A 10,171-nucleotide genomic window follows, 5' to 3' on the forward strand; every position below is an offset into this window, starting at 1 on the left:
AGATATTGCTAGTGCAACAGGCACACCCTGATGCAAAGGTTGTTTTCTTGCCTTCTAAAAAGCATTGATAAACCATCCATGTTTCCATTTGAAAACAAATTTAAGAGCGTAATGTAACACTCAAAATAATTTGTTTAGTCTCAATAAAGTTTACATAAAGTCTTAAGTTTTATAACTGCTAAAATGTGATGTAAAAATATTTCATTATATGAAGAAGCAAATTAGGTAAATATACTATTGATTAAAGTAGTGTTACTTTAGTAAGTTACAGTTTGAAGAGTGGCTCATTGTTGTTCAGAAATAGTCTGCAGTGAGCCTAAATTGTGTTAATGCACTTATTCATTCAATGACCCATAACTCCCATCTCAAATTGATTTCATCAAGTGACTGCAGGGACATGTCATTATTAATTCATTGACTGGGAAAGCTTTTTATCATCCACTTTGTCAAACTGGGCTGTATTGCCCTCACCTGGACTCTCAAGTTTACAGGTCAGACCAGTATCATTTAGCTTGCAAGGCAGCTGGATTCTTGAGATCATGACATTACAAGGTCATGCGAGAATCCAACTTGTCAGGCTTCAAGTTCCCTTTTGTGTCCAAACCACTTAAAAGGGCTGTCTGGAAGCAATTTATTTCCACAAGTTTCATTTTGCTTTTAGACCTCATCCCATGAGGATATAGAAACTGCTTTAACCAAACCTCTAAATGTAGTCGTGAAAATAAAATACATTTTCACTTCTCACATAATTCTCACTGACTGTAAATGCACCTGTCAAGTTGTAGCAAAATGATAAAACCATTACAAATGCTGAAAAATGAATGAAAAAAATGAAAGAAAACAGGAAAAAAATGCTGCTTTGCTTTTTCTTTTAGTGAACAAAATTCATGGCTCTCGCTTGTTAAAATATCTGTCTACTTCAATGAATTCATCAACATTTGCTTGAACTTCTCCGAGTCAATTTTCTTCATGATGAAGGCCTTGTGTTTCTTTTTCAGCAGCTCCATGTAGTCCAGCACCATCATGCCTCGGGTGTAGGTCCCCTCCAACTCCACGGACACTGCAACCTGGAGGAGGAACATGAGAATTTGTTGGAAAATGATCTGAACTGACATGTTTTGTAATGTAAACAGATAAAAAGCAGTTGTCTCTCACCTCTTCACTCTCTGTTATGAGTGTGTCATCGATGGCGGCAGCCATGGCGTAGGTGTCACAGGAGTTGAACCCTTTGCCTGCTATGATCTCCTTTTGATAGTCCTTTGACTGAGCTCTCTGCAGTAACAATACATCATGAAGAGACATTCAGACATGTTGTGACACAGAATCAAATGACACTGAAAGCACCACAGCGGTGCCCAGAAATTTGAATTTGTGAGTCCCATAACAAAATCTGCTGCAATATGTCCTGTTTGTTGGCACTTTTCACGATTTTAGTTGTAATAAATTGTAATTTGCTGGGGGCATTCTGCTTGAGCCCCAAAAAGACCTTTGTAAACACATGTGAGATGTTGTACATTCATAATTTAATAGAAAGCAAATTTTAAGGGAGTTCTGATCATTTGGGTACCTTGAAGTTGTGCTGTAAAAACACTGCATAATAGTCATTGCATAGTAACCCTACTGAGATTGAGGTTCCATGTTTGCTACCTTATAATTAATGACATAGTATTAAAAACAGCCATTTTCTGATGCTTCTTGACAATTGTCAGAAAGGTAAATGATATGTTTCCCCCCTCATATCATTATAATCTCTTACCTTGAAGGATAGGGCTGTAATCTTTTTCAGAAAGGCTGCCTTCTCAGTGTCTCGGGCCAGCCACTGATCACAGAAAGACTGAGGAGGAAAAACAGAGAGTGTTCACTATGCAAATAAAGGCTCTCTGAAAGGGAATTATTTGATTTATTTTCACATGATATATTAAACATAAATTCTGTGTTAATATATATAGTAAAGTAAGGAGGTCTTTACCCCGTTATTTAGCTGAAACTGTATTGTTTTATCAATCTGGACCAACTTTGGGTTAATCTTTGGATAATGCTGATTGTGTATAATTATATTTAAAGATCTTCAAGTTGTGTGTTCAGCCTCACCCACGGCAGGCTCATTCTGCAGGTGAACTCCCAGGTAGCGATGTAGGTGGGACAGGTGTAGCGGTCCAACACAATGTAGGCAGCCTCGGGGTCAGCCACGAAGTTAAACTCTCCACATACTGTGGTGTTACCTCTGGCTGCAGATCACACAAAAGGAGAATAAAAGACTCATCCAGACGAACAGATTGAGAGCATGTTTTGAAGTGATTGACAGGTAACGTACATTCAGTGTTGCCTCCCATGATGTAGAGTGCCTTCAGTCTCTGAGGGAAGTAAGGGTCCAGTTGCACTGCGACAGCCAGGTTAGTGAGAGGGGCCGTGGCCACCAGAGTCACCTTTAGACAGCAGCAACAAATCAACACATATTTCTTCTTCTATGATCTTTTAATGGCGTGGTGTGTGTGTGTGTGTCTTGTGTATCTAATGCAGTCAATATCATTCATTCACTTTATTCATTTATAAATGACTGTCTTCATGTTTGTCTCACTTCTGCAGGGTTCTCTTTGACAATATCGATCATGGCCTGCACAGCTTTCTTCTTCTGCAGCAGCTCCAGGCCTGGAGCATTTGGATCAGGGACGTCGCCCAGCCCGTCCTTCCCGTGGAAATCTCCAGCATATTGTTTACGGGCCAGCAGTGGGCATGAGCAGCCAGGATACACAGGGATCTGTAGAGTATGATATGTTGGCTTTATATACAGTAGCATCATGTATGGGTCATATCTCCAAAGCTTCAGTTAAATCAGGAAAATGACCAAAAGTAGAAAACCAGCATATAGATACTGGACTGCTTATGTACTGGGATGTCACCCAGTCCTTGTTGTTAACCCTAATATTAACCCCGACAAACCCCCTAAATCAAATCAGCCAATCACAACCAAGCAGTCGACACAACCATGTACAAGGGCTACTTACATCCAGCCTGTTGCACTCTTTCAGGACTCGGAGAGTGTTCTTGAGGACGTTCTCCAGCATTGTGTTGCCATGGCAGCAGGTGATCCCCAAAATCTCCGTATTGGGGTCGGCAAGGGCCACCATGATGCCCAGAGCATCATCCACCCCTGTGTCTACATCAAGGATCAACTTCTTCTTCATCCTATGTTCAACCACACAAAAAGAGTCACACTTGTAGAGGTGTAGTTCCTGATAAAGCACACCGCACACTTTCTTCCACGACAGTAACCTCTGCCGTCCATTGAAGCGGTCTATCTGATAAAGAGCTACTCAAAAGGACAAAAGAAGTGACATGCTGGAGGAGGATGAACACCAGCTGAACCTGTTCTTATTAACAGCTTATTTACAGTGGCTGAGAGAGCTCAAGGCACCACAACTTAAGAAAACACAGGTATGATAAATTGATAGTGTTATTAAATATGCCTCATAAGAATCTGTTTCAACACATCCTTGTAGTTAATTAATTATTCCTTAGAGGCTCTGCACCATAACATCAGATTGGAAAGTACCGCACTGTGGTTTTGAACTATGTTAATTTGCACAAAATGAGTGTGTCATGAAATAAATGTTTGACCTGCCGTGACATGCAGCAAGGTTGTGGAGTTATAAATAATTCTTTTATTGCTTAAAAGATTAAATTGATTTTTAAAAATTAAATTAAAAGACATTTTTAAGCAATTCAAAGCATATATAAGAGTTGCAGTTAGACATGTTTTGACATGTTTTTGAAATGTTTTGATAATGCTATCAGATGACAGAAATAGCTGTTTATTACTATTGTTTTGAATCATACTTTTACATACATTTTTACATTTCATACATTTACTAAATCTACCTTTAGTCTATAGGTATGACTTTCTAATGAGACATATTTAATAACACTATCAATTTATCATTAAAAATGCATTAATAATGTGTGTCAAATGATGCACAACACATATATTTTCCTGTGTTTTCTTAAGTTGTGGTGCCTTGAGCTCTCTCAGCCACTGTAAATAAGCTGTTAATAAGTATATGTATAGAGAGGCAAAGTCCCTCCCCTTCCAAGAAGAAATAAATTAAAAGACCTTTTTAACTAATTCAAACCATATATAAGAGTTGCAGTTAGACATTTGAAACATTTTTATAATGCTAACAGATGACAGAAATAGCTGTTTATTACTATTGTTTTGGATTATACTTTTAAATGAACCCTCTCAGTACTTGAACTCATCTTGAAACCCACAATGTCAAATGTCTGTGTCTTCAAAATGGTCTGAAATTACAAAATAATGTAAAATCCTCACCTGTTGAGCGGACAGCGATAGATGTCTGTTGTCTCCTTTGAGAGTGAAGCAGTTATTGCAGACTTCCCTTCTTTTAAAGACCAGATATTGCCCAACAGGCACAGGCACACCCTGATGCAATGGTTGTTTTCTTGCCTTCTAAAAAGCATTGATAAACCATCCATGTTTCCATTTGAAAACAAATTTAAGAGCGTAATGTAACACTCAAAATAATTTGTTTAGTCTCAATAAAGTTTACATAAAGTCTTAAGTTTTATAACTGCTAAAATGTGATGTAAAAAATATTTCATTATATGAAGAGGCAAATCAGGTAAATATACTATTGATTTAAGTAGTGTTACTTTAGTAAGTTACAGTTTGAAGAGTGGCTCATTGTTGTTCAGAAATAGTCTGCAGTGAGCCTAATTGTGTTAATGCACTTATTCATTCAATGACCCATAACTCCCATCTCAAATTGATTTCATCAAGTGACTGCAGGGACATGTCATTATTAATTCATTGACTGGGAAAGCTTTTTATCGTCCACTTTGTCAAACTGGGCTGTATCGCCCTCAGCTGGACTCTCAAGTTTACAGGTCAGACCAGTATCATTTAGCTTGCAAGGCAGTTGGATTCTTGAGATCATGACATTACAAGGTCATGCGAGAATCCATCTTGTCAGGCTTCAATGTGTCCGAACCACTGTCAGTGTCCTTTGAGGATTCTTGCTGATCTCGTTATCTCATGAATTCAGCTGCCTTGCAGTGTAAGATGGTGATAGACGGTGATAGACAGATGGTTCATCCAATCGCCTGCCGAGTATTTTTTGAAAGTGCCTGCCCTTTTCCAAACAGTTTCCAAGGACGACTTATCAGATGGTTCTGTGTAACATAACATCTAGCATGTCAGGTAACAGTATCATGCCAAAACATGTAATACACCTGTTGATCCACTAGAGGACACCGTGTCAGTGTCACCTTTGCCTTGTCTAGGCATGAAAAGTACAGGCATGTATAGAGAGGCAAAGTCCCTCCCCTTCCACTGGACATTCAAACATGCCAGAGGGTTAAATAAATAATGAAAAAAAAACACTTAAGGCAAAATTTGTAATTGTGTAGACTATTTAAGAATCACAGCACATATAAAGTCAGCGCACAACTCATATACAACAAGTGTCTCTTGTCTCATCCAGACCAAAGTGCAGTGTCTTCACTTGTATACAAACTGTGCTCAGAACAGCTAAGATCACATATTATTTACATACTGTACATACCTATTCCTATTCCTATTTTGATCAGAGTATGCACGGCTGCATGTAAACGGGAATATTAGTGGAATATTCATTTTCAATAGCCATGTAAACAGCTTAGTGGGAATATTGTCCTTTTTGGAATAAAGGCAAAAACCTGAATATTTTGTGCGTGTAAACATAGTCACTGATACAGTGGACCAGTAGGTGTATTACATGCTTTGGTGTGATACCAGGTTGCATAGGTTTTACTGATAGAAATAGTTAAGAGTAGTTTGTTAATGTTTCTGGAAACTACGTAGCATAGCCTGCAAAATTTTATTCAAGTTAAATTCCTTGCATGAACATTGGAAAAATTATTAAGGATAACTCCCAACAAGAATACTGTAAGGTCATTAAAGCAATATCATAGCGGACATGTATTATACTATCATTATATTCTCACTTTTCACTAATGGACACCACATAAACCCAATGTATTATTGGAATTGTAAGCTATATTTAGGAGTAGCCTACTAGCCAACAATATGCAGTAGTGCAGCAGTGCTCTTCTTTGAACTGATTTCATGGGTTAATGTTAACCACTAATGCAGCAACTATGGTATTTATTCAGTCATGCGTCAAGGTGTCTGGGCCTTCGTTCATGAAAACAGGATCTTTGGATTTTTGTGAGCGGAAACTGCCTCTGCACACTGTTTCTAGTCTTCTTTACACGCAACCTTATTCTATCAAATTTTAACAATACTCTGCCATCTATGCTCAAGGGGTTGAGCTGTAGGTGAGAAAAATTGATATGCTGCGTTAAGAATAACAGGATATCACACTAGGCATTCATATACAGTATCGTGTCCCTTTGATGTGTGAAGTTTTTCAGTAAAACAAGTGTTAAGACCTCTCAGTTCTCCATGATATTTTCCTCTCCCCTTGCTTACTGTCATATGTCCTTTATTGTGTTATTGCAAACTTTCTGAACTGTAACAAAAAGCCAAAAAGGGCAAGGATTATACAACGGCCAAACAGTTTGGCATGCCCTGTTTTGAACTGGACGTTGTACCCTTAAAAGAAAGTTGCAGATTTCCTCATTTAAAACTACATGTGACGCAGCATGTAAACAGACACGACATTTCCCGGTGTCTCCGTCATGACGCAGGACATCAGCAAGATTTCTCCCGCCCCCGCAATAAAGTTAATGTGTGACAATAATAGCAATAAAGCAATAAAGGCTGTATTAACAGATAACAGATTATCTGTACATTAACAGATAACCCGTTAACTAACATTAACTGACAATTAGCGCTATGTGATAAGCAGCACAAGAAGCTGAACACCGTACAGTGTAAGTATTAATACACGTTGTTTTAAGTTTACCAGTTACACACTCTCCTAACAGGCTCTTGGAAGCGGTCAAAAAATATTTTCTCCGGCAGTTAGCATTTATAAGACTGCCTTTTTATCTTATTGAGCTCCTGATCATTTGTCACAGTGGTATTTGGCAGTAACTAAAGACGCTTTGGACTCCTTTTCACTCGTCAACATTCTCATTTTAAACAGACTTTAAAACACTCACTAATCTTGCAACATTAAGGCGTTTACACGTCTGGGGCCAGATGCGTAAAACTCACACGCACGCACAAAGCCAGAAATATGCAGACACACTCTTTTTGTCAGGTTTATAAAGTTGTGTTTTCATTGTGGAACTAGGCGCACGTGCACGAGCCTCATTTACACTCCTACAATGAGCCATAAATGGATAAAGACACGCCCTTAATCAGCCCTTTTTCATATCAATTCGCTGCACCGCAGTTTCACAGATTGTGCTGCACCGGTGAGGTTCTCAAACAGCCAAAACAGTCATTACGCGCGGCTGTGCGGCTCTCTACAGCATCCATATCAATAATTCATCACTGGACTGTAAACCATCGTCGGCAGTGATATCTCAGATATGTATAATCAATTATTAGTTTGTATCTCTCATATGTAAACCGACTTTACAAGATGTAACACAACTAAGGATCAAATAAGAATAATATTATGCAATGTTGACTCCTATGTAAATTAATAATTGTATGTAGAATAATAAAATGAATCACACAAAAACGATTAATCAATGGGTGTTTGAAACGGTTGTGCCTGTTTAAGATAACTCTGTACCGTCTGTTTGATGGGAGGAGCTGATGTCAGGGTGAAGAACATGAGTTGGATCTGAGATGATTTTTTGTGCCTGTCTGATTATGGTTTGCTGAAAAATATCCTGAAGACTGGGATTTTGACGAACTCCCATAATCTTCATGGCTGTCTGTATTAGTCTGTTGATTTGGGCCTTTGACTGAACTGTCAAGTTACCAAACCATGCAGAGATACCATAGTGCAGGAGGCTCTCTACTACTGCATGATAGAAGAGAAGCTGCACTTCCTGGGTCACACCGAAGCTTCTGAGCCTTCTCAGGAAGTGCAGCCTCTGGTTTGTTGTCCATGTTTGATGCCCAGGTACCTTTAGGAGTCCACCTGCGCCATGATATGGTCGTGGATGACCACTGGTGAATGATCACTGAAAGACTTGGGGTCAACCACCATCTCCTCTGTGTTTTTTTTTTTGTGTTGAGGATAAGATGGTGTTATGGATGATAGACTTATACATCTGAACATCAGAATTAGTTTGCATGAGCCCCAGAATGGTATTGTCATCAGATTTAATTTAATAATGTGTACATTTTCAGTATGGCTGGTACATTCATTTGTGTAGAGAGTGAACAGCACAGGTGAGCTAACACACCCTTGGGGCGCTCCAGTACTGATGGTTGTGAGCTCAGAGACAGTTATGTTCACTCTGACATGCTGGGTGCAGTTGGTAAGAAATGCATGATACCACCTAATGATGAATGGGTTGACGCTGAACTGATTTAATTTTTTGAGTAATATGTGTGGCTGCAAGGTATTGAATGCAGAGCTGAAATCAACAAACAATAGTCTAACATAGGCCTTTGGTTTCTCCTGGTGTTAAGTGACCATATGCACTAAGCTATTGATTGCATCATCAGTGCCTATATGTTGTCTGTATGCAAATTGCAAGTCAGCCTGCTCACCATAAGTCTTTCCGTACATTTCGTCACCAAACGCATAAAAACACACACAATAAGTGCTGCTAGTTATCAACCAAATCAAACAATGTTTTACTAAAACATTCTGTCTCTCAGCTTATATAATTTCCACCTCATCACATCACCCTTAGATCACTTTAGAAAAACACGTGTACGCCTGGTCTGATACGCGTAACCCTTAACATCTATCACAAAAGAGGATATGACAAGTAACAGCTTTATGGAACTGAAAATTTATTCAGAGGCTTTCAAATATACCAAATATATTCAAGTATGTATTTGAAAAATTAATTCTGAAGGTTCATGCCCTTTCAATGTGAGTCAATGTAAATCTGTTAATTATAATATCTTGAGCTGCCAGCAAAACTTAGTCATGAGTCTAAACAGCAGCTGCTTTGCAAACTACTGTTTAAAAAAACATAAAAGCACAAACAAACAGATTGCAGGATAACACAAATGTCCTGAGTGAGAAAGAAACAAGAATGAAAATTGAGCAGAGTGAGAGAAAGATAAAGAGAAACAATTGAATGACAGAGAGAAAAATTTTAAACAAGAAGGACATCTAACTTCCCTTTATGAAGCCTGCGTGGTGATGGGGATTCACTGTCAGCTTGTTTGTCTTCTTTGGGCATTTTTTCCTCTGACTGGCCATTGTTCTCCTCTCAGGGTTTATCACAAAAAAGTACCTGAAAACAGCATGTAACAAATCATCTATTATGTCTCAGGTTTTAGTACAGCTTGGCAACAAAATACAGTATATTTGCAGCAACCTACAGCTCAGAAACACACTTGGGTTGAGCTAAGATAACCAACATAACCACTCTGTCTTTTGGGGCTCAGCAGCCAACATATCTTAATCAACTTGTCTACATATTTGAATAAACTTCAGTTGTTATGTGGTTTAGATAGAAGGCCATTATTTATCATGAAATGCAAGTGGGATAAACAAGGTGTAGGTATAGACCAGACCAGACTAACGCTAGTATTTACTGATGTGTAATTCAAGAGAAAACAGTCATCCAAAAATAATCTTTAAACCTGACTTGCAAGCAGCAGTGAAGAATGCTCTCTTGTGGCTGTTAGGTGCTTGCTAAGATTATACCAATTTAATGTTAGCAAAAATTAAATGTATAGTCACTAATTGGGTAACCAGATGAACAATGTAGTTCTATTTTCTCCTTTCTCATTTTTCTAATAGATAGTAGACTACTTTGAGGAGGATACGCTGTTTTCTGAAAATGACAGAGTGCTTATTGTTGTCATGTGTTCATTTTTTTCTACATTCATGACCCAAAAACAAACCACACACATTCAAACAGTGCTCAAACTAACTCTGCTTTGAACTTAACAAAAGCAAAACAAAACCACTGAGGTGGAATCTGAAACCAGACGGCCAAAGGGGATTTTCCATCAACGGCCTCATGGTCAGACTTCCACCTATGTCTCACTACTTCTGAACAGGTTAAGTTGATGTCACATGAGTCTGGGGGACTAAATGTAGGCCACATTTTTGCA

The 10,171-nt window shown here is 38.5% G+C and overlaps 1 protein-coding gene across 1 annotated transcript; it reads right to left on the minus strand.

Moving 5' to 3' along the window:
* Nucleotides 1-261: 261 nt before the first annotated feature.
* On the minus strand, nucleotides 262-4,425 carry LOC121892260 (inosine-uridine preferring nucleoside hydrolase-like). The gene is made up of 8 exons (XM_042405194.1): nucleotides 4,331-4,425; nucleotides 3,006-3,186; nucleotides 2,579-2,758; nucleotides 2,315-2,426; nucleotides 2,092-2,228; nucleotides 1,757-1,834; nucleotides 1,156-1,272; nucleotides 262-1,067 (listed from the first exon to the last, which is right to left on the minus strand). The coding sequence occupies exons 2-8, from the start codon at nucleotides 3,183-3,185 to the stop codon at nucleotides 915-917; spliced, it is 957 nt and encodes a 318-aa protein (XP_042261128.1). The 5' UTR covers nucleotide 3,186; nucleotides 4,331-4,425; the 3' UTR covers nucleotides 262-914.
* Between the last annotated feature and the right edge of the window lie 5,746 nt (nucleotides 4,426-10,171).

This window comes from Thunnus maccoyii, chromosome 24, assembly GCF_910596095.1.
Source record: "Thunnus maccoyii chromosome 24, fThuMac1.1, whole genome shotgun sequence".
In the NCBI taxonomy this organism is placed as follows: Eukaryota; Metazoa; Chordata; class Actinopteri; order Scombriformes; family Scombridae; genus Thunnus; species Thunnus maccoyii.